The 24,934-nt window shown below is 30.5% G+C and overlaps 4 protein-coding genes across 6 annotated transcripts; 1 reads left to right on the forward strand and 3 right to left on the reverse strand.

The window, feature by feature from the left end:
- Positions 1 to 724: 724 nt before the first annotated feature.
- LOC103829923 (beta-galactosidase 15-like) lies at positions 725 to 3,319 on the reverse strand. Its single transcript, XM_033276005.1, has 10 exons — positions 3,244 to 3,319; positions 3,140 to 3,156; positions 2,865 to 2,952; positions 2,671 to 2,789; positions 2,021 to 2,321; positions 1,835 to 1,944; positions 1,514 to 1,735; positions 1,364 to 1,427; positions 1,216 to 1,270; positions 725 to 1,112 (listed from the first exon to the last, which is right to left on the reverse strand). The coding sequence occupies exons 1-10, from the start codon at positions 3,317 to 3,319 to the stop codon at positions 725 to 727; spliced, it is 1,440 nt and encodes a 479-aa protein (XP_033131896.1).
- Positions 3,320 to 3,799: 480 nt separating this feature from the next.
- LOC108868799 (beta-galactosidase 15-like) lies at positions 3,800 to 7,443 on the reverse strand. Its single transcript, XM_033276006.1, has 6 exons — positions 7,397 to 7,443; positions 5,130 to 5,235; positions 4,832 to 5,040; positions 4,451 to 4,517; positions 4,273 to 4,365; positions 3,800 to 4,174 (listed from the first exon to the last, which is right to left on the reverse strand). Exons 1-6 carry the CDS (start codon positions 7,441 to 7,443, stop codon positions 4,013 to 4,015), a joined length of 684 nt encoding a protein of 227 aa, XP_033131897.1. The 3' UTR covers positions 3,800 to 4,012.
- A 616-nt stretch (positions 7,444 to 8,059) lies between these two features.
- Positions 8,060 to 18,589, forward strand: LOC103829924 (cytochrome P450 71B5). 3 transcript variants are annotated; one of them, XM_033275723.1, is made up of 3 exons: positions 8,060 to 10,344; positions 11,655 to 15,516; positions 16,177 to 18,589. In XM_033275723.1, the coding sequence occupies exons 2-3, from the start codon at positions 14,629 to 14,631 to the stop codon at positions 16,789 to 16,791; spliced, it is 1,503 nt and encodes a 500-aa protein (XP_033131614.1). In that variant the 5' UTR covers positions 8,060 to 10,344; positions 11,655 to 14,628; the 3' UTR covers positions 16,792 to 18,589. The 3 variants fall into 3 exon arrangements, with proteins under 3 accessions (XP_033131614.1, XP_033131615.1, XP_009103856.1); XM_033275724.1 differs by having other exon boundaries at positions 8,060 to 15,543; positions 16,279 to 18,589; XM_009105608.3 differs by having other exon boundaries at positions 8,060 to 15,516.
- Positions 18,590 to 23,026: 4,437 nt separating this feature from the next.
- Positions 23,027 to 24,795, reverse strand: LOC103829925 (B3 domain-containing protein REM20). The gene is made up of 4 exons (XM_009105610.2): positions 24,448 to 24,795; positions 23,777 to 24,221; positions 23,615 to 23,694; positions 23,027 to 23,523 (listed from the first exon to the last, which is right to left on the reverse strand). Exons 1-4 carry the CDS (start codon positions 24,523 to 24,525, stop codon positions 23,275 to 23,277), a joined length of 852 nt encoding a protein of 283 aa, XP_009103858.2. The 5' UTR covers positions 24,526 to 24,795; the 3' UTR covers positions 23,027 to 23,274.
- Positions 24,796 to 24,934: the final 139 nt, after the last annotated feature.

A 24,934-nucleotide genomic window follows, 5' to 3' on the forward strand; every position in this document is an offset into this window, starting at 1 on the left:
TTTAAACCATGGATCACAAAAATTTCAGTGTGAGATTTTTAAAAACTTTAGTCATTTATATTTGTTTTTTTAAATTCAAAATATAACATATACGAAAAAATCTAAATTTTTATTATATAGTTAATGTGGTTGTTTAATTTATTTTAAAATGAATGAAAAATGATAGAGAATATACTGGTTTTTATCAAATCTTTATTATTCAAAATCATTAAATGTCATATATACTTTAGCCACATTAGGTAATTCTGTGGTTTTTATTTAAGGAAACAATGAAGAACATTTATGATTAATTTTATAGTTAGTTTAATAAAAAGCTTATTATATATTTATATGGACCAACATATTTTTCTAAAGATTCTAAGAATGATTGTGGTGATGACATGTGGCTACAAAAATATGTTGTAATGCTTCTCTTTTAATATATAGGGGATTAGTAATTTACCAACGGCAGTTTAGTCAGTCTTACATATTAAATAGAAAAATAATAAATATTGAAAGGAACAAGGGATTATTCAATTTTTGAGAGAGAGAGAGTGGGGATGGTGGACAAGAAATAACCATGATTGTTTTGGAGAAAAAAATGACCGTGTAAAATGTATACAAGAATGTGTTTTTTATTGAATAAAACAACCACCAATAAATATTTAAAAAGAATTAAATTTTAGAAAAAATATAGCATAATTTCAAAATATGATAAAAAAACACCATAAATTTAGAAAATCATTTAGCATATAGCTTCGACAGCGAGCCTTCTAGGAGCACCACCGCAATCTGGTGCTCCAAACTTTTCCTTAGAGATCTCAATGGAACATTTCTCTTTTCCAATGCATTTTTGTGTGAGAATATCAACCGCGTTGTTACTTGATTCACAAGATCCTTTTTCAAAAGATCCACAATTGCCATATGGGTTACCAAAAGATGCAAATTTGATGACAAAAATGGATTTTCTATCGCATGAAAGCTCAATAATTGTTTTCTCGTAGACGTTAGCACATACACTTCCCACTCTGGTAGTTTGGAAATTGACAAGCGATGGGTTTCCTCCCATCTCCTCAAACAAAACTAGTGTGTTATCTCCTTCTGCATTCAAGAAAGAACGAGGAACATGGTACCTGCTCAAGAAAAGAACAAAGCAAGAAAAATCCCAGTAAAAATTTCTTAGGTTTAACATTAACATATTTAATTTTAGAACCTAATAAGATATGGAAAATGTACCATCTTTGTGTGGGTTCTCCACAATTGGTGAGACATTTTTCAGCATGATAAGCACCTCTATAATTATATTTTTCATCACAACTATTTTCGCTTGAAATGAATGCCGGCCAATAACGCCCAATGTTGTTTCCATTGACCTAAGCTGTACCTTTCCCAAGTCCCATAAGATCGACAACAACCGGATCATTTCCAAAGGGAGACTTGAATGTAGCCTGAAAGACAAAATGGAATGATGTGATTCGATATTAAATCAAAAAGTGTTTGGTTTGTTATCTTATAGATAATAACATATCTTTACCTTATACCAAGTCATGGTTCGGTTAAATGGTACACTTTCAACTGACCATTTAAACATTGATTCCGTTCTAAAGAGTTGGTTCTCAAACCTATTTAAACCAGTTTTATAGCTCCATTTATGAGCAGATAAGTCTTTAACTATGGTTTCATCACCATTTATTCCAGTAATAAAAATGGGTCCAGTGATTCCAGCCGGCTTATTTTCAAAGAAAGCACCATAATTCTATCAAAAAATTGACAAAATTTTATTGTCAGTTAAAATTAAAGAAAAAAGAGTTTTAACTTAAAAAAATATAAGATAAAATAATAACTAAAAACTTACCGCAAGTCCCACAGTTATGCTAAGAAGAGCAATCACATTACGACCAGACTTAAACTTCACATCTTTCTCAAATACATAGTTAAATTTTCCATTCTCAGCGTGTTGATTACCTAAAAAGATAAATCAAGTACTTTTTGGTAAGTTGGTATTATTGAGATTTGTAAAACATATATAGGAGATACTTACCAATATGTTTTCCATTGACAAAAACGTGAAGGACATGAGCAGTACTGTTGATGCGAAGAGACATACTTTTACCCAAAAATAGATCTCGTTTTTTAAACTTAACGGTAGTCATGTACCATAGATAATCACTTTGATCATTGGTTACTACTTTCTGATCAAATAGTTGTGTCTGTGTAGATTCTCCTTTTCCTTTTAAAAGGAAATTGTCCATGTTCTCTGGTCTCCATGACCATTTCAGAGTTGAAGGGATATTTTCAGCTTCATTTGATTTCTTAACCATCATTGAAGTCTGAGTGGTAATCTGAAAATATAAAGCCAACAAAAAATGAATTTTGGTTACAACTCTGAATGAATATTGGTTGTCAGTATGAAAATTTAAAATTTACAAATAAAATGTAAAATAAAAAACTTTGGCGGTGTTATAAGCCTCGTTTTTGCAATCCGGTAAAATAGTAACAGACCAAGCCGGGACAACGTAAGATTCTCCTTGGAAGCTAATTGTTGCATCTGAATTTTCATTTCCATTTCCAAAAAAGCAGCTTGATCCTTTTTCGGTTTTATAAATTGTTGCCTATGTAATATTTTCATGATAAGTAATTAGTTCAAGAATAACATGTACAATAGTGATAAAAAAATTAAAAAAATATTACCGATGCATAGTTTCCAAAATCAATGGTGGAGATGTTTCCGTATGTGAGAGCTCTTTCCATAGAGTGAAGAACATCATGAAGTTGTTTCAAATGCCCGTATTTTGGTTGATTCAAATTACCTAATAGATTTTCCCATGTTAGTAAAAATAAAAACTTCTAAAATATTTTTAAATATGAATATACTTTAAATTTACCATATTCGTCAAGGGGAGCATCATAATCATATGAAGTTGTGATGTACGGACCACCTGCGGTTCTGTTAAAGTTGGTGCCTCCGTGGTACTACAATAATAAAAGCATTTCAATTACTCTTTCTAGTTAATGTCGATTTTCTGTGAGCTTATTTTAATAAATAAGTTAAATTATATTATTATATTTACCATATAATAATTATTAAAAGTTCATCCTCTTTGGAAGAATCTTGCAACAGAAAATGCGACATCTTCAGTTGTTCTATGAGGATTTTTACCACCTCATTGCTTAAACCTAAACAAACAGAAGACAAAATAAATATATTGTGATATAATATTTACAAAATAATAAAATTATAATCATACTAAAAATAAAACTTACCATCCGGTCCAATTCTCAGTCCACATCTTAGGAGTGTTGGGATTGTTTGGTACAAAATTGTCACAGTAAAAGCCATTACATGTGTTCAACTATAAAAATAAAAACGATTTCAAATAGTCAACCTTTGAATATATTAAATAATCTATACTATTAAAGCAGGATCATATTGTCATAATTACCTTAGCCTGTCATTTCCTTCACTAACATTGCATGTTTCATTAAGGGCAATTAAGTAATATTAATAACAAATCTATATTGGGTCATTATTTTTGGATCCAGCCCACATCAAATCTCTCTTGGGCCATTTGAGCCTATTAAAAAATCAGATTCAATTCTCACTTTTCTTTTCATTTGGGCCACTGAGTCCAAGTTCAAATAATTTTTTTTTCAACTATTCTTAATTATTATTTTTTTCTTTTCTTAATATAATTTAAGCATTCATACAAATAATTGAATTTTTTATTGAAAAGTATAAATCTTTATTAAAAGTATATAATTTTTTAATTAAAATATTAACCCCATAATAAAATTAATTTATCAGAGTTATACCAACTTAATTCATTAAAAAAAATAAAGTTTAATTTTTTTAACATAAATAGTCATTTAAAATGAAATACGATAAATAAAAATAAAATTTTTAAGTCTTTTATAAAATAAAACACAAATATATCAAAATGTGACATTTACTAAATATTTGTCAATTGAAAAAAAAAACAAAAATAAACCCGCGCTTTGAAAGCGCGGGTCAAAATCTAGTTATTCATTATAACTACATTGATTTTATTACCATAGGCCGAGGAGCATCATTTCGTTGACACATTATCCATGGAACACCAACATCAAGAGACTGAGCCATGTTTGCACACCACTTAATGTATTCTTTACCTGATTCTCCATAGGGTCCCATTACATTTCCATACTCATTTTCTATCTACAAGATTAATAAACCAAAAAAGATAAATATTGTTAAGAATTGTACATAACATTACGAAATACCAGATAAAGTATTTACAAGATTAAACTGATTACCTGAGCAAGAATTATTGGGCCTCCTTGTGATGCAAATAAATTTTCTTTCTTGACCATGTCTACTATCATAGTTGTGAAGTTTTGCATCTCATCCTATACATAAATCATTCATATAAAATTTGATTAAAAATAACACTATATATATGATAAAAGAATATTGAGATTCAGGTAAGACTACCATAAATGCTTTATTTGTAGTTCTAAACACCATTCCAGGCATGTTGCGCAGCCACACTGGGAATCCTCTGTTTAAAATAATTAAAAAAATTGTTGGTCAAAAATATTACATGAGAAATAGTAATATCATCGAACAAAAAGCCAACTCACTATGACAATTTATTAAAAATATATACTATAACTAAAAGACTAGTACTGGCATTTACGATACATATGTTTGGTATATTGATTAATAAAATCAATTTATTGACTATTTATCGACCAAAACATTATATGGAAAACCGTACATTTACCATACAAGAAGCTAACTTATTATTAAAATATATTAAACAGGTATATATTGCATTTAAATAGACTAGCTAAATCTATTTTAGTATATTACCCATAATTCCACTCAGCACATGCATACGGTCCTATGCGAAGAACACCATACAATCCTTCATCTTGAATGGTTTTCAGGAATCGTATAAGATCTAACTTTCCAGAAAAGTCATATTGACGGCGAGTAGGCTCATGCGCATTCCAGAAGACATATGTTTCGATCGCATCAAGACCTCCTTCTTTACCTTTTTTTATAAGATTCGGCCACATCTAAACATATTAACAAAAATGATTATATTAGTAGAAAACATAAAAGATTAAGACCACACATACGGTTTGATGTAAGGTAGATTAAATACCTCAGGAGTGCTTCTAGGATAATGGATTGAACCAGAAAGGAGAACTCGGCGATGGCCATCAATGGTAATGGCTCGGCCATCATGAGAAACGATTGTGGCATAGACACTAATTACGAAAAGAAAAAATAAAAGAAATCTTAAAGAAACCATATTTGCTTAGAATAATGTTTTTTGAATGAAGAAATATGAAAGGAAACAAAGCTTTTATAGGGGTATAATATCGTTACCTAAAGATAATATGGATAATTATAGATATTCTGAAACAAAAACAAAATTGTAACTGACATATTATTTAAGTATAAATTTTCTTTATCTTTTAACTATTTTTGTGAATTGTGTAACAAAAAAAATCATTTATCTTGATTTTCAACTAAATTTGATTTGGATAATAACAGATTTTATGCCAAAAATTTGAATCAATGTACTTGGTTGTTGAAATTTCTTTTCAATTCATTATATCTTAAAACATGTCTGAATATGAAAAACTAATTTTTTTTTGTAAATAATGTAAATAATAAAAGCATTATATTTATTTATATATTTTCATCTATTTTTTTTAAATCAGTTTAAGTCTGAATAATTTTTTTTAATAATTTCCATTTTTCACAAAGGAGATAAAAATAATTGTCTTGACTACCTCTCTTTTTATATAATAAATATCTTGTTTGTGCTAATCAAATTTGTGTATGAGCAGTAAATAATTGTTATACTACTTAATGACGAGGAATATACTATATGATTTAGGAGGCCCACTAATATATACAAAAAAATGATTTGGATTATCCCCTCTTATGATTCAAAATAGTTAGATTTTAACATTTTGGATAATATGTTAGTAAAGAGTTTGATTTAATTTGTTATATGTTAGATAAAAACACAATGCTCTATGTCTAGTTTTGTATAACTAAAATTAAGGGCCTGACTGGTTCAACCGCAGCGGTTGCGGTTGCGGTTGCGGGAGTTTGCGGATGCGGGTGGTTGCGGTTTCTAGCGGTTTTAAGAGATTTGTACGACTGGTTCTGCGGTTAAAAATTGGTGCGTTTGCGGGATACTTATGACTGGTTAACTACCAAATGCAGCAGCGGTTAAATAATAAATTAACAATATTTACATTTTATACAATTATAAAAATATCAAAAATAATAATATTATAATAAATATAAAAGTTATATTTAGAAAGTTATACTTTAAATTTTTTAAAAATTATAGAAAATATTTTTATTTTAAAGTTTTATAATATTAATTAAAATATAATAGATATATTTTAGCATTTTTATAATTCTAATTTAATTTTTTATTGAATATTTTTATTTTTGTATTTATATTGTTTTGGAAAAAAAAAGAAATTTTTTTTATCCTCCCGCAACCGCCCGCAACCGCAAACGCTAGCTGGAACCAGCTTTTGAATTTATGAGGTTCAGAGCGATTTGGAGTGGTTTGGAGCGGTTTGAACGATTGTTGCAAAACGCCAACAACCGCTACCAACCGCAAAAGCTGCGTTTGCGGGTGGTAGCGGGAAAACCAGTCATACCCTAAATCATACTCATTCACACTTCTGTTTACAAATAAAAATTAAAAAATGTTGTAGAAAAGAAATATCAGATATCATTTCCAAACATCTAAACCATTTAGCCTCTCTAGCTTTCTATGGCAATCAAAACTTAAGGTAATATAACTATCAAATTTATTGCGTACTTTGTAAACTGTAAAGGTTTAAGGTGCTATGGCAAATGGTATAAGTTTTTTGGACACTGAGGATGTTTCAGGAATTAATATTATAATTTAACAGCTAAAGTTGGAGACCATAATCTAATGACCGAACTTGCAGTCCCGGTGTAACAATAAAAGAAATGTCAATAGTTTAAAAAAATAGGTTTATCTAATGGTCCATGCAAGAAGAAAATTATTTGCTCAACAGAGCTACTAAGTTGTTTTTATTCTTTTACTCTTTTTTTAACCTAATTCTTATAGTAATATTCAAAATTTTCATTAGAGGCCAACAAAATTTGTGAAAAATCAGCAAAAGAATGGAAAGAAATTCTTTTTGCCAACAATAAGATATGGGATCAAAATGGTTTCAATAAGTTTGTTGGAGACAGATAGACTCATCTGTCGATCAAGATAATTAGCTATTTAAAGCTTATGATGGAAGCCTCAAGATTGAAATTTTGTATGTATGCATATCTTTCGTCAAACAAATCGAAACAGCTTTAGGAAACTGAGTAAGAATATATGAAACCATCAGAGGAGAACATAGGAGAAGAGACCGAGCCAAGAGTGATACATCATCGTCCACTTTCTCTCCTCTCAGCATCGCTGTCTCTCTCATCTCTCTCTCTCCTCTCTCTTATCAGCATAGCCCTCACTCTCATATCTCCTCCCGGCATTGCCCTCTCTCTCTCTCTCTCTCTCCTTTCTCATTCAGAATCTCCCGTTCATTTTCTGAGAATCTCCCATTGCCTCCTCTCTCGGTCACATGTAACTCCTCACTCCTCACCATCTCCCTTACCTCCTAATATATCGGTTAATCCTTTGGATCACAAGGCGATTCCAATCAATCTCCTCACCGTAGGTAGTGGCGGAAAACAAACGGCTGAAGAACAAAGTGCTTCAGTCTCTTCCAAAACTCATTTGTTGGAAAAACTTGTCAAGTGCGGTGACAAGCTCATGTTCGTATACGTTAAAACAAAGAATGGGGAAGAAGAAGTGTTACAAAAATTATTTAATGCAAAAAAGTATTGTAACACACTAAAATTAGTTATTTTAGTTTGGCGTAGTGAGTATTAATGGAAATTTTTTTATATATATAAAAGATGACTCATCTTAATTTAACGGTTGACTAACTATATGTTAGTCAAAACAGTTTTAAGAATCACGATAACGAGTTGAGGAAGAAAACTTGAATTATAATGAGATTGGAGTTGTATTAGCATGTATCATTTGTTTAAGTTGTATAAGGTACAATTGAAATTGTTAATATCGTTATTACCTGTTTCGCAAGTTAGCATAGACTTTTATCACTGAATCTTCAAAATAATCTCTTTATAACGATAATTTTAATTTTAATCAGTGGATTTTTTTTAAATGTTATTTAATGGAAAAATGTTAATTAATATTTGCCTAAGTTTAAAGCTGGGAATTTTAATTTTTACCCACTTGACCCCTCCCGTTTGATCTGCTGTGAGGCAATGATTTGGAATATTTGTATTGCGGCAAGGGTGCGGGTTATGTTATTTTCTCACGGGACAGGTGCAGATTAGTAAAAAAAATTATAAACATATTCTTGAAATTAAATCATAAAAATAATGAAATTTACAAATTAAATATAAATATTTTATATTATTTTATTAAAAATAAACCAAAAATATATAAAATAAGTATTTATATTGTTATTAATATTATTTGCAAGTTTCGTGGGTTATCTGCAAATTTTGACTAAACAAATTCAGATATAAATTTTTTTCTTTGTGAATTATGCGGATTGGAACTTTTAACAAAAAAATATTCAACCTGCTGTTGGCGGTCAAGCAGGAAGGATCTGAGCCGCAACCCAGCACTGCCTCTGTTTGAGAACTAAGAAGAACGTGGGGATATAACCACCATACCACGTACATAAATAGTTGAATGTAATTTACATTTTTTTATAACCACAATCTCGCGTCATGTAATTTGTTTTTACGTAAAAAATATCGCGTCACGTAATTTTTTTTTGACCAAGGACTAGTTTACCCGGTAAACCTCATATCGACTTACGGTAGAGATGCATGAACGGAAACGCTTCACCTAACCCTATTGTTATGTCATATGTGAAGGTTATTGTATTGAAATTTATTAATCTATTTGGATCAATTTGGAATTTAAGAAAAAATCCAAAGTCGTTCGTCTAGTAGTTGAGCTTTTGTGATGGCTTGAGCATAGAATCTAATGTTTACGGCTTTTTGTGATGGCTTAAGCCTTAGATAATATCTCATTGATCGATGTTTTTGATAAAGATCGAATATTTCATTTCTTGACCAATGTGCAGTATGCAACACATATAAGTACCAGCCATATATATGATACTCAACAAATACATGTTTACCGCTTATAGCGCCATGTATGTACTAGCGAAGCTGGTGCATGTTGAGAGGGATACTGCACATGCATCCATAATATTTTCAAAGAAATAGTATATTTCTTTACAAATTTCATATATTTACCTATTATAATTCATAAGTTTAGACCTATATATTAGAGTATTTGTGCATCCAGTAAAATATACTTCTAGATTGTACATTAGTTTTTTTACCAGAATAAAAATTTGAAGCGTAGAGACTTTTCAATTCAAAGCTAGTTACCATTTATGGAAAAGTTCATTTAATTTATATACATATCTATCTTATTAAAATATAAGTACAAATAATAAATACCCCTAAAACTTATAACTTATTTACAAAGCAATGCCACTGAAGTAATAAATAAATTTAAATCTAAATTAATTTTTTTCTTAAATCTATTCCACAACAAATTCATGATAAATATTAATGCACATTAATACTATAAACCTTAATATGTAAAGTAGAAAAACCTTTTTCCATAAATTTGTGGGTGTTATCCTCTACTAAATAATGTTTATTACATTTTTCAAAATTTTATTATTAATGAAATCAATTAACAATATTTAAAAAAAAATTAAACGATATGCTGTATTTGAGAATAAAAACTTTAAAATGAGAACATATTAAAAAAGATCCATTTTACTTGATAATTCTAAATTTGGACCTAATTAAATTTTCAAATAACCAATTTGACTAATCTATTTAATTGACAATATTGTTATAGATATATATATAACCAAAATGCTATTAGAAAATTATTTTTAAATTACGTATGATACTACATATGTTCAATTGAATTTTACCTTAAATTATTTTTCTTTAGTAAGGATTTGAAATATTAGATTTGGTAATAACATGTACATTTAAGTATTAGTATTTAAAAATTAAAAACATTAAGATTTTTCTTATGAGAAAATTGTAATGTGAAAAGTTTCAAAAAAATATTGTTCAAGTTTTGTATGTAAAGAAAAACATTTAGACAAGGTAACAATGTTCTAAAAAAAAGTTCTTATAAAATAAAAATCCTACATATAATAAAATGTTAAAGTCAATAAGTTAAAATAAAATTAATTTGATAATAATATAAATACAAGAAATGCAATTACTCATTTTAATAAGTACTAGTATTATCGCCTGTGCTGCGCACAGGTTAATTTACTGTTTTAAATTTTTATCATTTTATAATATTCTGTCATAATAAATTATTATTAATATTATATGAACAGTGGTACATAATATTAGAGATTCTTGCCTTAAACAAAACAATTGAAACTTGAAAGGATAAAACAAATGTCACTATAAAATGGATACATGTTTGCAAAACTTTTTAAAATATCAAAATATAAAATATGGTTAAAAACACTTTATTCAATCCATTAATTTTGTTCAATGATTTTATAACAACAAATAAATTAGTTTAATTTAAATACGATGAATCTAATAAATTTGATAATTTTTTATAGTTAAAGTAATTGTTGCGTTGATATTTTATGTTAATTTACCAACTTGTTTTAAAAAACTCACATCTGAAATACCCACATTACTCACGTCTACCAATAATTAAGTAAAGTAGATTTACGTTTCAGAAATGCAAGTTCCGTAACATCCAACAATAGTTTTAGGGTTGAAAACAATTACAGTAGTGAACGCTGAAAAATAATTGACTCAACAAAGGAAATATTAATCAATAAATCAAAGAAAAATAATAAAGACTGGAAAACATGCAAAACCTTCTTTGTGAGGAGAAAACTTGATGCTTGTCTCTTTCACAAGAATAATTTTGATTATGCTCTATCCCATATCTCCAAACCATAACCTACAGTACATGTAAATCAATAGATAGAAGAAGTTTCCAAGTTATACACTGCAGTGATCTAAAATTGAAATCTCTTCAAAAAATACCATACCAGTATCTTTTTTTTTTTGGTGTAAACCAGTATCATTTTTTTCCCATAATTTTACTGTATTTATCGACTGAGTATTGATTCAGGTGATGAATAAATAAACTTTGAATTGCCACAGAAGAAAGAAGAAAGAAGATAGGAAGAAACCTGTTCAATTCAAACGAACCTAATACTCAATCTCTCTTTTTGGCAAACGGACCTAATACTCAGACTCTCATTTTCTGCAAGAAAGAACGAACGAACGAACTAAAAAAGCTTTCATTCTGTTGCAGAGAAGATTGAAAGAGAAAAAAACAAAACGTATATTAGTAAATCAAAATTATATATAAGAAGAAAACAGTTTGAAAATCGTGGTCAACTGATTTTGAAAGTGGATGGAATATTATGAGAAAATATAGGCAATATATGCTTAAAGTTAGGGATCGAAGATTAATTTTTTCAGTTAACTGTTTTTTAATTTTTTTTAAACATTTTCCACATGTCAATTTTTTATTTGTTGAGTGACTTGTGCTTTAGTATATAAGGGATAATATAAATATTTTAGTGTTAAAAATGGATGACAAATATTTATATATTGGGTTTAGAAATTAAAAATTAAGACTACTTATATAACGGGTTAGAAATTTAAATATAGTTTTCATTTATGACCAAAAACTTATCAAAATATCTCAAATATTCTTTCCGCATATATATTTTAGTTTATGGAAAACACACACATAAACTAAAAATAAACTAAAAATATATATTTTAATTATTATGTGTAATGTCATAATAAAAAATACATAATACGTGAAAAAATAAATATATATTATATTATTTATAGAGAACAAAAATATATTTCTAAAAAAAGAAAAAGTGGTTTCTCTTTTTTTACCGGGAACTCAAATATTGTAAATAATTATTTTCAAAGTGTATCAAACCCGACCAATGAAAGACTAGTAGGATTTCTTTTACCACTAGCCAACTCGATATCAGGTAAATAAAAATGATATCGGTCAAATAAAAACAAATATTCGCGTGATATTTACATTTACAGTTATATAAATTATTTTACTTTTACTATTAATAGAATTATGTAACAGCAATATATGTATTATGTATTATCATTTTTATAGATTATATAATGGTGTAAAAAATATTTAGTTACATTATGTAAACAAAAAAACACCCGCCCGGTCGAGTTCTAGTATAAAATTATAACGCTGAATTTTCATATGCATTTATCTGTAGGTTTTCTCTAGATTAAGGATAATTTCTATCTGCTCAGAGTAGAGGAAAACAAACATTGGAACAAAACTCAAGTGATGATAAACTACATAGCCACGTCCAAGTATGTGGTCACTTTTCATGGCAACAGAAGAGGTCAAGTAGAAGCATTCAGATTACGACTCTATATCGGTGTTTTTTTCTCTCTTTTCAGACTCTTATCTGTCCTGGATTACGTACGCACAAACGGAGAAGAATCTTCAGCTATATTAACTCTTTTCATATCAAGAATATTTATTTTCACAAACAAAAACAGTAACCAGAATATTATTATTGTTGGGATACTAAATTGAAAAAAGCAGGTCGAATACTTATCAATATTCGTCCAACAGATTCAAAGTAAACTTTTGAGACAGCTACGGTGTTCTATCCGAAATTCTACGTGTTGCAAATAAATCGTGTCTTTCTCAGAAAATTCAATAATATTTTAAAGTCAGTAGAGAAGCATACTAAATTGCTAAAAATTCATGTTCGTAAAGAAATATTTGAATATATAATTTTATTACCACTGCCTTTTTTTTTTTAAGATTAGCAACCCTGCAAAAAGATGACACGCACAAATTAAAAATAGTCCAAATTTTTTTACCAATGTTTTTTCTATCCTGGATTACGTAGGTACAAACGGAAAAAAAAATTCAGCTATGTAAACTCTTTTTATATCAAGAATTTTTATTTTCACAAACAAAAATAGTAACCAGAATATTATTATTGTTGGATATTATATTATACTGAAAAGAAAAAAAACAGGTCGAATACTTATCAATATTCGTCCAAAAGATTCAAAGAAAATATCAAAATAAGTAAACTTTTGAGACAGCTACGGTGTTCTATCCGAAATTCTACTTGTTGCAAATAAATTGTGTCTTTCTCAGAAAATCAAAATAAAAAAATCTTTTAAAAAGTCAATAGAGAATTGTTGAATTGACATATTAAAATGCTTAAAAAATCATGTTCGTAAAGAAATATTTGAATAGATAATTTTATTACCACAGTCTTTTCTTTTGTCATATACAACTTGTTTGGAGGCTGTTTGCACATGACTCATATACGCGGTAAACCTCATATATTGCCTTAGAAACGCTTACAATATTATACAACTATCTATAATTAAATAGAATGTAAGAAATAATTGGGTTTCTAACTCAAATCAACAGGTACGACCGTGATTAATGTATGCTGTGACGGTAAGGAACGTGACTAGAAATGTTCATTACGATGTATACCCTCAAGTTACAATAAGAAATTGATGGAATGAAAATAAATAGAATGATAAAAATGGAATACAGCAAAAAATGAAATGTAATTCATTTCATTCATTCATAACTAAATTCCAAATTTGTTTTGGAATTATTTTTCTTTGTATTTATCTATTTTTTTGTGAAATTGATGGAATGAATATTTATCTATTTTTTTGTGGAATTGATGGAATGAATATTTCATTCCATTCATGTCAAATAGTAATTTTTTTTTGGAACTAATAGAATAAGGCATTCTACATCATTTCATTCCAAAAATCAATAGTCCAGTTGCAGCTTTGCATTTGACCATTTGTTCTCTACATTTACATATTCTTGTCCTCATGAATCTACTAAAATTTGTAGCTGTTATTAATTAATTGCTGTTCGTACAGTCGAACACTCATATATTTATATACAGTATGAATGATGAATTTTTATTTGACTTTATATATATATATATGTGTGTGTGTGTGTGTGTCTATAGAAGTTTTATCATTTGTTATATTGGCTTTGAAAATATATTACAAATCGAAATTATAATTTGTACAAAGGTCAGCGATTTGAGATATTCTTGTTCTTTTTCCTTTACGATTTTTAATATCTATTATATAATATTTAAAGTTCGATATTCGCACTACGGTGACACAAGCACAAACTAGGTTTATAAAACAAGGTTCGTGTTTATCAACCAGCCTGCTATATTTGCCTCGAGAGAGTCGACTTTATTCAAACACAATATATATATATATATATAGACTAAATCAACATATATATATATATATATCTATAAATCAATATATATATATATATATTGAAACCAATTTTAGTGTTATTAATAAAAAAATGGAGGGTAAGAAAATAATAAATTGATTTAGTCAAAACCCAGCCAAATACATTGCCTCAGTGACTATATATTGCATCTTTGAGAACTCATTAATTACTCTTCACTTCAAACACAGACCAGAAGAAAGAAAGCCAAACATAATCAAGAACAATGTCTATTTTCATTTGTTTTCTCTTACTCTTCCCTCTCTTGTTGATTTTCTCTAAAAAGCTTTTACCGTCGAAAGAGAAGCTTCCTCCTGGACCTACCGGTCTACCGATAATCGGAAACTTGCACCAGTTTGGAAGATTTCTTCACAAATCTCTTCACAAAATCTCCCAAGAATATGGACCAGTGATGCTTCTCCATTTCGGGGTAGTCCCCGTGATCATTGTCTCTTCCAAAGAAGGAGCTGAGGAAGTGCTCAAGACTCATGATCTTGAGACCTGTAGCCGACCTAAGACTGTTGGGACGGGGTTGTTTACTTACAACTTTAAAGACGTTGGTTTTGCTCCTTTTGGTGAGAACTGGAGAGAGATGAGGAAAATCATGGTGCTCGAGCTCTTTAGTCAGAAAAAACTCAAGTCCTTCAGGTATATTAGAGAGGAAGAGAGCGAGTTGTTGGTCAAGAAGGTGTCAAATTCAGCTAATGAGAAACCAACCTCATCAGTTGATTTGAGAAAAGTCATTTTCTCATATGCGGCCAGCATCATTTGTAGACTCGCTTTTGGACAGAACTTCCACGAGTGTGATTTTGTGGATATGGAGAGAGTAGAAGAGTTGGTGCTTGAGTCAGAGACCAACCTCGGCTCGTTGTCGTTGGCCGACTTCTTCCCTGCGGGATGGCTAATTGACCGGATCTCCGGCCAGCACTCGAGGCTGAACAAAGCCTTTGCCAAACTCACCACTTTCTTTGAGCATGTGATTGATGATCATTTGAAGACTGGACAACCCCAAGATCACTCAGACATCATCAGTGTCATGTTGGATATGATCAATAAGCCCAATAAAGTCGGTTCTTTTCAAGTCACCGATGACCATCTCAGAGGAGTCATGTCGGTTAGTATGAATAATCCCTTCCCTTTAGTAAAATCTCTAAAGTTTTAGAGGTGACTTGAGGAATATCGCGTGTGGAAAGCAAGTTAACTTAAGATATAACAAATACCTTGTTTATTGGTCCGTCTTAGTTTTTCGTCTTCTCACTTGATTCATATTGCTCTTAGTTTTATAGATTTTATTTTTTATGAGAAATATTCTATGAAAAAATTAAAACTTGTTGTTCCAAAAATAGTACACATAGAAAAAATTCCCTAATTATAATATTAACTTCAAGTTATTTTTTATTTTCTTTTATTTTATATTTGGATTTGGGTTTAGTGATTGAAATTTAGAATTTACCATTTAGTGGATGAGATTAAGGTAAGAGTTTAGAGTTTGGAGTAATTTAGTCATTTTACCTGTTAATTAATACTATTTTGGAGATTTTATTTTTGTGTTCTTTTTTTTTCCCAAGTATTTGAATTTCATTGAGAATTAATGTTTTGTAGTGTTTTACAAATGGTGATAAGTTTTAGATGCAGCCTAGGCAAACAATTTTTACCCTATAAGGTTTATTTTTGTGTGTTATTTTTCATCATTTTTTTGTACTTTAATATTTTTACCCTATATTTATATCCTCTTTCAAACCCAAAATCATGAATCATTCTGTCTTTTCATCAGGACGTGTTTTTGGCTGGAGTAAACGCAGGAGCCATCACAATGATATGGACAATGACAGAGCTAAGCAGACATCCGGTAGTTATGAAAAAACTCCAAGAAGAGATTCGAGCAACACTCGGACCCAACAAAGAGAGAATCACAGAAGAAGATCTAGAGAAAGTTGAGTACTTGAAGCTGGTGATCGAGGAAACATTCAGATTACACCCACCAGCTCCTCTCTTGCTCCCAAGGCTTACAATGTCCGACATCAAGATTCAAGGCTATAACATCCCCAAGAACACCATGATCCAAATCAACACTTACACGATAGGACGTGATCCCAAAAACTATACAAAACCAGAAGAGTTCATCCCCGAGAGGTTTGTAGATAACCCTATAGAATATAAAGGTAAGCATTTTGAGCTATTGCCATTCGGAGCCGGACGTAGGGTCTGTCCTGGGATGGCCACGGGGATCGCCATGGTTGAGCTCTGCCTTCTCAGCCTTCTTTACTTCTTTGATTGGAGTTTGCCTGAAGGAATGACGATTAAAAACATTGACATGGAGGAAACCGGAGCTTTCGTCATCGCCAAGAAAGTTCCTCTAGAACTCGTACCAAATCTTCATCGCTGGTGAAGAATGTAATAAACTAATAATTTAAATAAGGTCAATATTTCTTTATGTTTCTCTACTTTATTATCGGTTTGGCTTCTTTTTTTATATGTTTTATATCCTTTCTTGTAATAGGTGTATTTCATGTTTGTAACAATGTCTTAAATAATCTTAATAAACTTATAGTTTAATCTAATATTGTATCTTCATTTTTTATTGAAAGGTTCCATTGTTAAAAACCCATTTTAATTTGATATAACGTTGGCAAAAATATTAGTCAACAACATATCAATTTTTCGAAAATTTAATTAATAAATGGCAACATGTAAATTAATGACACAACTATAAAAATATCGTAACCGAAAAAACTGAACCGCAATATAATGTTCGGACATAGAACAAAGGGAAAGTTGTATTTAACTACTTTTAATACAAACTGAGTGTTCTAAAGATATAAGTTCGACAACATTTTAAGTTACATATTGATACTCAAGAGTACCTGATTCACACTTATGACGGCGATCACAGAGCACGATATAGTAAAATCCACTAGAAACGAGCGATCAGATTCAGGTGAGGTGTACACATACTAGATAAGTATTTTTGTTATTTCTTATGATGCCTTCAGAAGAATTATGAAAATCCGATAAAATAATAACAGCAAATGTAACAAACCAACTCTAGATTTACCGAAGTGTCTAAACAACCTAATTTTGTTGTGTTCCGGGTTAAAACTACGTTTATTACAGAAGATTATTTTAAAATCAAATGTTCTAAATACAAATTGTGGGTCTGGTGGAAATTATATATGGACACAAAAACGATAACTTCAACGTTTTTTTAATATATAACTTCAACGTTAATAAAAATAAATGTGTCTAACTTTTTATTTATAGGATTTACTCCATGAAAACTAACAACTCACCATAAGAAAACTATCAGATTTACATATTTTCAACCTAAAGAATAAAACAGAAGTTTATAATAAACTATCTGAATTTCAACTTCATTTTCCAGAATTCGATGGGCACATGAGTGAATTGGGGTTTCAAGATAAAATCTGCCAAATGTCAAAATATTGACATGGAATAATGAACATGCATGAAAGACTTTGTCAAAGAGTTTGTAACATGTCATGCCAAACCGTCTCTATTTACGAAACTTGGTGAGAGCGAAACATCTGGCTCCACAGAGTCAATATACACATGTACACAACGAGCGATACTTTTCTTTTCTTTTTTGTTTAATCTGAAGGGTATCTAAGCTAAAACCCAACAAATTCCAAAGGGGATATTGACAAATGACAACTAGTCCCCTCCCCAACTTTTTAAGACGTCTTAAAACCTAGATTCGATCTCCGCCTGGCCAAATAACAAGTGACTACAACTTTGGTTCTCTATTCATCTGGTCTCTCTTTGCTAGAGGAATCTAGACATTACTTGTAAACTTTCTAGATATTGGGCTTCGTCACCGGACCTCTTACCTTTTGAAAATTGCTTTAACTAGGACTCGCCATGGTCGCTTTAGAGCATTACTTCCACTGGGTCTCGACCATTGCATATGCACAGAAAAAAAAGTGATACTAACAAAAATCGTAGATAGAAAAGACAGAAATACTATTATTTTTTGGTATAAATGATGTATAATAGTTTGACCTAAATGCTGTACACGAGTTGATAGAACAATATATTAAAAGTTGTCAACCAGTTTTTTTCTGGTAAAAGAAAATAGAGAAATAACAAAAACTATATATAGTAGCAAAAAAAACTATAGTAGCTTTTACTCTCCCACCGTTATGAGTTTCAAAATGAAAACAGCTCAATCTTATTTAACAAACTTGTGATAAAGATATATAATGTGAAGTGACCAGACCATAACCAACATATTAGTATTCTTTTTTGAAAAAAACATATTAGTATTCTCAATGTTGGAGTTACTTAGATATATATCCCAAAAATATACAACGACGCGCATTATCTAACTCGTTATCACAAAAATACACACACATACACAGATACATATATATTTTCAACAAAGAAAATCAACCTTAGTTCTATATTCTTCGGAATGCTTCAACATCTATGTTTTTTTTTAATTCAACAATTCTATATTAAGTATAATCTATTAATATATTTCCTTTCCTTAGAAGTCACAAAATATCTACAAAGTATATTTTATTTTGTTTGGTAAAAATGTTAATATACAAAGTATATTTTGTATCACAATTTACTTATTCGTATTTGAATCTTTGGGTCGAGAATGATAATATATTGGATAAGCATTTGACTGTTTTATTATGAACATGTTCAATTTGCTTTTTTGTTCATAATTTTTTTTTCACCTTAGTTTTATTTCTATATTTTTGGGAATGCTTTCAATATCTATGTATTAAACAAAAAATTGTATCACAATAAAGCAGGTCAAATGCTTATCCAATATAAAATAATTTTCACCAAAGATTCAAATACAAATAAGTAAACTTTTGAGACAGCTATAAGTTTTCTGTCTGAAATTGTATACTATGTAACTTGTGACTTTCTAAGAAAAGGAAATAAGATATTCTTTCATAGTCAATATAGAATTGTTGAATTAGCATAACAAACAAATAAATATCTACTATTCGTAAAGAAATAATTGAATTGATATATTTGATAACTTCAGTTTATCGCCACTCACAATTTATTTGGATGTTGTTTGACCAAGGACTTCTAGACGAAATACATAATATTTCCCGTACAAACATATTTAAAAAAAAAACATAATTTCAAGAGAAAATTACCTAGACTAACCTATTCTTTTCTAAAAATAGCTAGGATAACTCATCAAAATTGTTATTACTCAGATAACCTACTAATTATCTAAGTAATTTTATAATTCCTAAATTACCATTTTATGCTCGTTTACAAAATCATTTGAAACAAATAAATATATATATATATATATATACATATATAGTATAGTTTTTGTTACTTCTTTTGTTATAAGTTATAACGAATGCGAAAAGAAGAAGATATATATATATATATATATAGTATAGTTTTTGTTACTTTTTTTGTTATAAGTTATAACGAATGCGAAAAACATAAGATAGTCACTAGCCTTCACTACAACCATTATGAGTTACAAAATAAAGAAGCTAACACCTTCTAAGAAATGTGTAATAAAGATATATTATTATGTTTCAAAAAGAAAAGGGGATATATTGTGCATAGTGACCAACGACCAAAAAGAAGATATTCATGCGTATAATCAATTCTAGATTTGTGTAGATATCCCAAAAAGTATACAGCTACACATTATCTAAAACCATTTTCACAGAAATACAAAAACATAATTATATACAAGTTCAGTTCCACTTTGTTTATAATTCTTTTTCAGCCTTAGCTCTATCTCTATATTCTTTGGAATGCGTTCAACATATATGTATTAAATAAAAATATTGTATCAAAATATAACAGGTCAAATGATTGTCCAATAATTATTATTTTCATCCCAAAGTTTCAAATACGAATAAGTAAACTGTCGAGACAACTATAAGTTTAGTGTGAAATTGTATACTTTGTACATAACTACTGACTTTCTAAGAAAAAGAAATAATAAAATTTTTATAGTCATTTTAGAGTTGAATTAAGATTATAAAAAAAAGTAAAATATTGGTAAATAAATAATTGAATCGATATATTCTTTGGAATGCATTCAACATCTATGTATTAAACAAAAAATATTGTAACAAAATATAACAGGTTTAATGCTTGTCCAATAATTATTATTGTCATTCCAAAGTATCATATATGAATATAAGTAATTTTCGAGACAACTATAAGTGTAGTGTGAAATTGTATACTTTGTACATAACTTCTGACTTTCTAAGAAAAATAAATAATATAATTTTTTATAGTCATTTTAGAGTTGAATTACGATTATAAAAAAAAGTAAAATATTGGTAAAAAATAATTGAATCGATATATTTTATGTTGACAAAAAAATAATCGATATATTTTATGAACTCAGTCTCTCGCCACTTACAATTTATTTGGAAGTTGTTTGACCAAGGACTCGTAGACAAGGTAAATGTAATATTGACAAACGTTTTTTTTTAACACACTTATTTATACGAAAAACATCATTTGCAGAGGCCTTAGAGAGAGAGAGAGAGAGAGAGAGAGAGAGAGAGAGAGAGAGAGAGAGAGAGAGAGAGAGAGAGAGAGAGAGAGAGAGAGAGAGAGAGAGAGAGAGAGAGAGAGAGAGAGAGAGAGAGAGAGAGAGAGAGAGAGAGAGAGAGAGAGAGAGAGAGAGAGAGAGAGATTTAGTTATATAATATATTGATATATATTCTTTTTTACAGAGAATGACTATTCTATAACTCAAACTTGAGGTAGTTTAGGTAACTAGATCAGAATAAAACAACCAATGTAACAAAGCTTTATATGAAAAAGTTTCGCAATCTTAGCTAAAGAATCCAAAATTCCATTATGTGTCCTTGGAATATGCAATATCTTGAAGTCTGGAAAACATATATGCAGCAGCGTCTTAATAGCCTCTACTTCTGTTGTAAAACTTGACCAAGCTTGAGGTTCCTTCAACATCGCCATCAGATCTTTTCTATCTGTTCCAAAGCGCTGAAATGAAGAATGCGGTAGCATGCTCTCCATTGTCCATCAGAGTGCTTTTACTTCCAAATGTAAAGCAGTCTCTCGTCTCTTTAAGTTTCACATTCTCATGAACTGAATCTTTCCAAAACTATCCTTCCAAACTCAGCCACAACTACTAAATTGTGTTGTGGAAGTCCATGAACCATACACCATGTAGATATTATCTGTGTTTATGACTTGGAGTTCCTCGCTACTATGCTCTTGTGGAGCGGAAATGACCATCTCACTTTCCGTATATCGGACTAGTTCCAGATGATCTCTGTCAATCTCCCTAAAGAGTTTAACATTTCGAATCTTCTAGATATACCAGATTATTTAAGGATAAGGATCTCTGTCTAATTCCGGTTCAATAATGCTATTTTTTCTCGAGAAGTGGTAATCCATATTGGCATAAATACTTGGTAAAGAAAAAATGTTGGGCTAAATAGTGTTGCCGATAGGGACCATACTTGTAGAGCTTGAGAGCATTCAAATATTGCATGAATAACAATTTCTTTTTGTTCCCCACATCTTGGATAATAATTATCAGATTTTATATTCTGGTGGTTCAGGTTCCTGTTACAGCTACATGTACATCATGTCTTGTAGTCAGTATATTGCTTATAATGTTTCAATATTGTCTTCCGTATAGCTTAACTAATATTGTGTAGTTCATTTTTTTATCAAAATGAATTTTGAAACAAAATTCGCGTTTAGTTGACAAAAAAAAAATTGTTGACAAAAAAAAAATTGTTGACAAAAAAAGGAAGTTGACATGACATAGAATTGGAAGGTATTGATTGCTTCCGCAAGATTTAAGAAGAAGAATAAGCCTTATAGAATAACTTAGTCACAACTCAGAGTTTATGATAAAGTTGTTTTAAAAAGTATAGTCTTTCTTTTAGTTACTTGTCAAATACATTCAAAAAGTCCAACCTTGGAGTCAAAAGACTGAAAACTTCTCTAATACTTGTGAAGGATTGAACCGCATTATTAATTAGTTAATGTGTATGACCCAAAGCTTTTTTTATTGAACCAGTAATATACTAATTAATTTGAAACTGTGTAGATGTTACATTAAGAGAAGTGGTTGACTAGATGGAGAGTGTATAATGTATTCACCATCGTTAAGCTTTGGGATCCAGATTCACTTACTCTAAGATGATTGCTTCTATTTTAGTAGATTTTATGATTACATGCTTCTCTACCTTCGTTGGGTTTTTTTATTCTTTTTATATCGCATGTTTATTCCGCAAATAAGCTGTTGAATATGAACTTGACAAGAAACCTCCTGATAGTGTAAAACAGAAACTATCTCTTCAGGTTCTCTAGAAAAAGAGGGTGACACAGTATTCGATCAATATGGAAGATTGTAGAGAGAACATTGTCGTGTGTGGAACAGAACATGAACCATCGATGCCTGAAGTAGTAAAGGAAATTCAGGATGGAGAATGAGCATTGCAGTGCTGCCTTCTGGCTGCAGACAACATTAGAATGTTTTAGTGGTACTAGTGATGTCTGCGGGATATGTGTTAAATATTGTTTTATTAATCTAATGCTTTTAGTCTTCTATCAAAAATATTAATCAGTATAGACAACTCCACTATTGCTTCACTGTCTCTGTGTTGTGTCAAAGCTTGTTGGATTTTTTGTCACCTTGGAAACATACTTCAAAAGTCATAGATGCATTACATAATAAGCACTGAAAATACAACATGAAACATGATTAAGTTCACAAGGTTTCTCGGGGATAAAGAAAATAGTACTAAGATAAAACAAGCAAAAGCCATACTAAGACATAGAAAGTTATTGTGATAGTGGTGATGATAAGTGATGGATGAAGGGTGCGGTGATGGTAATGATGATGAAGAGTGATTCAACCACGTCCACGAGTCACTGTGATCTTGATGGTGTGAACTTTATTCCTGATGTGAAGCATCTCACAGTGGACAGTATCACGCTCTTTAAGCCTGTTCCTTCTACAAATCCTGTCCCATCCTTTGAAGCAGATCCTATCATCAGACCATTTCCCTTTAGCCCCATGCATGATCCCTTCTCCATCAATGTACTTGATCCGGTCACAAAACGTAAGCCCATGTTCTTTCACCACATTTGCAGGAATCAACTTGCATAACACACAAAACATGTATAAGCCACAACCATATTGAAAGAATGAACAAGACGGTAAACAAATATTTAAGTTATTTGTTTCTTACCAGCTCGTAGATCCTGTTCTTGAGGGTGGTAGTAAAGCATGGATTAGACTCTACCTCCAAATTTGAAAACCCTGCAACAACTGAGACAAAAAAAAACATGCTTCAGCAACAAGTTTGTGTGTTAGTTAGTTAGTAAGTAACTACTACCAAGAACTATCTCACCTTCAGCATTAGATACAGTGTCATCACTGTCAACATGGGAGAGACTCTGGCTGACTTCATCATCTTCACCAGCAATGAATGAAGAATCATCATCGCCTTCTTCTTCTTCTTCATTTGAATCAGCAACCACTGAAGAATCTTCTTCTTCTTTGTCAGAATTAGCATCAGAGAGTTCCACCGTCTCGACCTCAGCTCTTATCTCCTTACAACCAGAACGACCAAAGACGCTGACCTCGAAAGTGTGGGAACCGTCGTAGACAAAGGTCAAGAACTCCCCGTCCTTGAGTTCATGGTCCTCTGCAAACTTGGACCACCCTGAAGTGAAATACGCACAGTCACGTATTTTCTTGAAGCTCACAGTCCAAACACCACCTCCAATGCCTTGAAGCTTAGCTGTTTGCGGCAGTGGGTCTTCAAGATGCTCAATGAAAGACATTGGAATCGCCTGAAACTCACCAAAACACAGACGCATAAACATCAGAAAACTCGTTCTAACTAAGACTTAGACGTATTGAAGAGAACCAAAGGAACAAATCCAGAATCTTTTGATCACATTTCACCCTAAGCAACTAAAGATTCTTTCCTCCTAAACCATAACTCTCCCTCTACTAATACTTTCTACTTATTACATGGAAAAAGGAAAAAAGAGAGAGAGAGAAGAAGAGATGTACCATTGATTCAGAAGCAGTTTCTGAGAGGAAGACCTTGAAGAAACGGGGAAGATCAACATCTTCTTCACTTTCAGACATGGTGAGGTCTGTTGTAAGAGAGATTCTCTAAAATGAGTTGGAGAGAGATGAGAGACTAAGTTTGAAAGAGAAATGAGTCAAGAACAACGATACTTATATAGACCAAGTTGAGTCAAAAAGCTTTGGAAGAAAGGTGTACATGTAAAAGATCATGTTATTTACAGTTTAACCCCGTAAAATGTTATAAATTACAGTCAAAGCCAACAGAAGCTGGTTATGATTATGAATTCATGTTCGTACACTGACAAAAGAAAATTCTATAAAATAAACATAAACATGCTTGACTATGGTCAACCAAAGTACATCTTTATCTGATCACACTCTTTGACACAGAAAATGCATGTCTGAGACTTGAGGAACTTTTAAAACTTTAGAAAAGGATATAAAATAAATGAAAAGTTGAACACCA

This window comes from Brassica rapa, chromosome A07, assembly GCF_000309985.2.
Source record: "Brassica rapa cultivar Chiifu-401-42 chromosome A07, CAAS_Brap_v3.01, whole genome shotgun sequence".
Taxonomy (NCBI): domain Eukaryota; kingdom Viridiplantae; phylum Streptophyta; class Magnoliopsida; order Brassicales; family Brassicaceae; genus Brassica; species Brassica rapa.